At 35.0% G+C, this 5,427-nt stretch overlaps 1 protein-coding gene across 1 annotated transcript in view; it reads right to left on the bottom strand.

Moving 5' to 3' along the window:
• PLCB1 (phospholipase C beta 1) overlaps positions 1-5,427 on the bottom strand; it is a gene marked incomplete at its 5' end in the record, with an annotated part of 251,113 nt that overhangs the window by 211,359 nt on the left and 34,327 nt on the right. Inside the window, 2 exons of the mRNA XM_007955668.2 lie at positions 4,035-4,144; positions 4,730-4,834. Coding sequence (XP_007953859.2) covers positions 4,035-4,144; positions 4,730-4,834 — 215 coding nt within the window. The remainder of the gene's footprint in view (positions 1-4,034; positions 4,145-4,729; positions 4,835-5,427) is intronic.

The raw sequence follows: 5,427 nt of genomic DNA, 5'->3' as shown, positions 1-5,427 counted from the left end.
AGAGCCAGAACTTTGAGCTTGGACTTCTAGCCTCCTGAACTATAAGAGAATAAGCTCCTGTTTGCTAAAGCCATCCACTTGTGGCATTTTTTTTTTTTTTTAAAAGCAGCCCTAGATGACTAAAACAGTCTGAAATAAATGTCTGTTGTTCAAAGAATGGGAGAAGGGAATTTAACTTTCCTACCTATTTGGTTTTCAAATTACTTTATGGAGATAACTCATTAGACTATTAAAAATCTGATACTATTTTGCAGTCCAATGAAGTCTTTAGTTTTCAATAGACATGACCTTTAGAAGTACCAAGTTAAAAGGAGTATACTAAAAAAGTCTTTGCTGCTAAAATAGTGTCTCCAGTGTCTGTCATGGCCTAGATAGAATTTTCTTTTGAGAAAACCACAGCTACTTATTTTCTGTGGCCTCATTCAAACAAACTTACATTATCATAAGAAAGAATAAAGGGCACGCTGGTATTCACAAGTACAAAATGACTTTTCATTTCTGGTGTTACATGGTGAAGATGAATGACTTGTTTCCTTGAGTTTCAAAAATGAGGTCAGTTAAGAGTTTAAATATCTCAAAGAAAAACATTATATTTCCTTTGTTGGACTAATATGGGCTCTACATGATTAGATGCCTCTAAAATTATTCCTAAAACTGAAAATGTTCAAATATTCCCTAATACTTCACCAACATTATATGTTTTTGAAAACCTGAATGATCAACTTTTTTAAAAGAAACACAAATAAAGCTGATCTAAAACTCTACTTCTGCAGTTTTGTATCCCTGATATTCTATTCTCCCCAAACAGTGTTTTGATATGTGATATTTGTGGCAAAGATTGACTTTAAAACCACACCAATTTGGGAAAGGAACCTTACAACCTTAGAGGCCCTAAGTCTTCCACTCGGTACCATTTTCTTATCATTAGAGAAATGGTCTCAGTGAAGTTTCAGCAAAATATTCCATTATGACACTTTTCCCTCAATTGTCGTGCTACATATGCTGAAATATGGTGGTTGAAATGTTTTCTTGAAGTGAGTTCTTACTCCTTGTAGACCATGCCTAACAAAGAGGTAGAAGTTGGTAACAAGAATGTATTTTTGTAAAAAGTGTAAATACAGGAACTTTTACTTGAAAAAGTAACTTCTAACTTCTACTTCTCAAAAAATAAAGTGTATTCAGTTAAAGAGATTCCTGTTTTCTACTTAGAAAAGAATGATATTAATAGTAATTTAGAAGTTATTTTTACCTTGAATTTATATTTTATTAAATATATTAGCAAGCTAAAGTAGAATGAAAAGAGTTCAGAGCTTCTGGTGACTCTAAAGAGAGTCTAACTTCATATTGGTGTCCCTATGAGCAAAATAGTAAGCCACTTGGCTGCTAACCCAAAGGTCGGCAGTTCACAACCACCAACTACTCCATGGGAGGAAGATGGGGCAATCTACTTTTGTAAAGATTTACAGCCTTGGAAACCCAATGGGAGATTTCTGTGAGTCAGAATTGACTCAACAGCAGTGAGTTAGTGAGTATGAGCAAAATAAGAGATGCCTAGAATTCTCTAATCTTACTTACTATTTTAAAGGCCATTGGGAAGAAAACATGCTGTTATCTCTGAAGAAACACCTGAATTAAAGACATAACTATTACCAAACATTTAAGTTTTAGTTACCAACCCAAAATTTCCAAAAGACACTCATTTTGGCATTTAATTATAAAACAGCAGCTTTTTAGCACTGTCTTAGGTCAGGTTCCCCAGAACCAGCCATGAAATTTTTGAGCAAGTAATTCATTGACACAATGTTCTCAGAAGAAAATTGTAGAGTAGTGAGGAAAGTAGGATAAGACAGAGAAAGAAGATGAGGGGAAATACTGTCCCTGAAGAAGTCTAGCCTCAGCCTGATCCCACTGGAAACACCAGAGTTTAAACTGCAACACAGAAGTTGCCCACCCAGAAGCAAGAGACCTGAGCTGTGATTCTTCTGTCAAACCTTGGGTAAGGGTCATGCCCATCCAGGGAGGAGGAATAATTGGCTGGGCATCTCCAGGCACAGCGGCTCTTCTAACCCCTGTCCAGTCCTCTGGAAAAGGCTGCAGATGGGGGCATTTGCAGTCAACTTCTGCAGTAGCCCTGGAGCAGGTACACCAGCTCCCATTGATTTGACCCTAACTTATGCCAGGACACCAACACCATCTGCTTCGAGTACGTGAATGCTGTATCCTATATAGTGATCTCTACTTAGACTCATCCCTCGTGAAATTCAAACAAGGGGTCTGACTGGCTTTTTGTTAGTTTTTTTGTTTGTTTGTTTTGTTTCTTTCCCTTGTGCAGATGTTAAGCAAAGATATTAGAGGCAGAAATAACATTGGAAATATATTCATGTCTATGCTTAGGCATATTTTTCTGTCAGTGTAAGACTTTCCTGTAGTGCCATTTACTGCATTCCAAAACAAACATCATTTAGGAAACTTTCCAGTCTCACTTAAAAATTTGTCAGAGGATGATGCGTCTATTGGTCCTATGGGATATAAAACCTACAGCGTAAATAAAAGCCTGGAAGATTGCATACATATACTAACGTACATTTCTTTAATTTTATTAATTGTTTCTCATGTTCAATAACTCAATATCTTAGGTCAAAATTACTAAAAGTCTACACAAAAAGCAAAGAAATAATCAAAGATGTGCAAGGAAGGTTGGGCAATCTACTTCCATAGAGATATCACCTTGGAAACCCAAGGGGGGTCGCTATAAGTTGGAATTGACTCAACAGCAATGATTGCTTAAATATGTTTCAAATAGTGGATTAGTGCAAATATTCAACAGTAATGGATTGGAAAATAAATTATGGTAGGGCTATACGATGGAAAATGTTGATGTTATTACAAATCATATTATAGAAGATTATTTAATGACATGGAAAATACTTGTATTAAGTGAAAAAATAAGGTTAAAACAAAGAATGTAAATATTATTCCATTTTTTAAAAATTAGTAATTGTATATTTTAAAAAGACTTTACATTCTCCTCATGTTCTTAGTTGTTATCTCTGAGTAGCTTTGGTGTTTGAATTATTTCTTTGGGGGTTTCTGTTAACATTTTTATTTTTTTTATTTTCTATTATAGGTGTAGGTTACTTTTATAATATTTTAAAAACCATATCAACTTTAATATACTCATTTTCAGTTATGATTAGCCAAACTATTTTCAAAGATTTTTTTTATACTGATAAGTCTTAATTTTCTCATCTTTTTTCTCCCCAGTTTTCCTACTGCATAACCAAATGAATGTAAAATACCTAATGTCTATTACTATTTTAATTTTGTGTCAACCCAATAATCATTAAATTATGTTTTATTTAAAAAAGTATTGCCCTTCTACATAGGGTATTCATATTTTTAAGCTTCATCTTTAATATTTGTAGACTCTTCCTTAATAATTCTTTGCATTGTGACATTTAACTTAATCACTTTACAGCTATAAATATACACCCCCTAATATGGTCCAGGAATTATGCTAAGGACTTTATATAAACTCAGAAGTAACAAAAGTATTTTGAAAATCCTGCCCTTTACATTAAAGAACAGGAAAATATCAACTGATTTGAAGATAATCTTCTTTTTAAAATGCCTTAATCACTTTTAATCAAGAAGAAATCATGTAGAAAATTACACCTGAAAAAGCAAGATATATATCATTTAATATGTCATAACATGAAATGCTAGTGGTGTCCACAAAGTACTCAAAGAGGATGAAATATTAAATATTCAATCAATCTTCTAGATGTTTTTTTTAACAAGATGCTGTTTTTTCAGTGAACTATCTTTTTTTTTTTTTTTTTCCTGAGCTGTTATGTTACACAGGCAAAGCCAGCAGGTAGGTATGGAAATCATGCTTAATGTCATCCCTAAGATCAGAAAACCCTCTCACCTCTTTCTTTTTTTCCTGAGCTGTTATGTTACACAGGGAAAGCCAGCAGGTAGGTATGGAAATCATGCTTAATGTCATCCCTAAGATCAGAAAACCCTCTCACCTCTTTCTTTATTTCTTCTTCATCTTCAAGGGTCAAGGCAGCCAGTTGCTTAGCTCTCTGCTCCATCAGATTCACATATCGAATTGGGTTTGACAAAGCTTCAATTACATCTAAACAGGAAGGAGACATTTCATATCAAAGATCCCGGAGATAGTGATTATCCATCATCCATCCATCCATATGCCCATCCAAACTGCCATCCATGTACCAATCTATTCATGCCTCCATTCATCACCATCTACCCACCCATCCACCATCCATTCTCCATTGCTCCATCTACCCATCTACCTATCCACTCATTCATCCAACTAACCAACCATTCAATATCTATCCAACCAACATCCACCCATCCTTTCATCTGCTCATCCATCCACCTATCCATCCTTTATTCCCTTTTCCTAATTATCCACTCATCCATCTGCTATACCTTCACCTACTCATCCATATGTTTATTCATCTACCATCCATCCATTCATTCATTCACACAGAATTAAGAACTAGATTAAAATGAGAGTCTAATCCCCATCATTTCACAGATGATTGGGGGGAAAAGAGAAAGGTCTTCAGGGTCACATTTCTTTGGCAAAACCCTACCTACTTGTCCAAAAACATTTCTAAAATATTCAAGGTAGTATTCAATCATAAAAATATGTATACCTCCAGAAGGAACTATCCCTTTAAATTAGGTTGTTTACCTGCATACGTGTCTGGTACATAATCTTTCACTTCTATGTTGACAAAAACAGCTGGCAGCATCAGAGGCTGGTTCCTCTCATTCCTCAGACTGATGTAGTGATAGCCTGGAGGGTGACAATAATATTATGTCTCACATTTTTTTTCACAATGTTAGTTATAACATATGAACATCGATGTGATACAAGTGTTTATTTTAGGTGACTTTGGGTGACAAACAGGTCACTTCTTTTTCACGTTAATGACATGGTTTGAATAATAAAGCATTCTTTTCATCATCAAACAAGAAAGCATTATTGATTCCCTTTCTATCTTTTTTTTCCTTTCCAACCATATTTGTCTCTACAAATGAGAATTCTAAGCCATTTGTTAAAGATTGAATCACTGATTCGAATTAATCTCCTATAATAGCATCATGTTTTCCATCACTTCGTAACTTTGAGTTTAGTTATATATTCTGCTTTGCCCAGTGGTATCTTACTAATGTAGGTTGAGGCTGAAAATGCAGTTAGGCTTGCCCTTTTGCACTTCACTTTTCACCATGAGAGCACCAGGTGCTCTGGTTGCGTAGGAGTAACGCATTTGGCTGCTAACCAGAAGGCTAGTGGTCCAAACCCACCAGATGTTCCATGGAGGAAGATGAGAAAATCAACTTCTGTAAAAATTTACAGCCTTGGCATAACATACTATACAAAACATC

This window comes from Orycteropus afer, unplaced genomic scaffold (assembly GCF_000298275.1).
Source record: "Orycteropus afer afer isolate SDZICR_OR568_19922 unplaced genomic scaffold, OryAfe1.0 scaffold00529, whole genome shotgun sequence".
Lineage (NCBI taxonomy): Eukaryota > Metazoa > Chordata > Mammalia > Tubulidentata > Orycteropodidae > Orycteropus > Orycteropus afer.
This window is presented reverse-complemented; position numbering and strand designations above follow the sequence as displayed.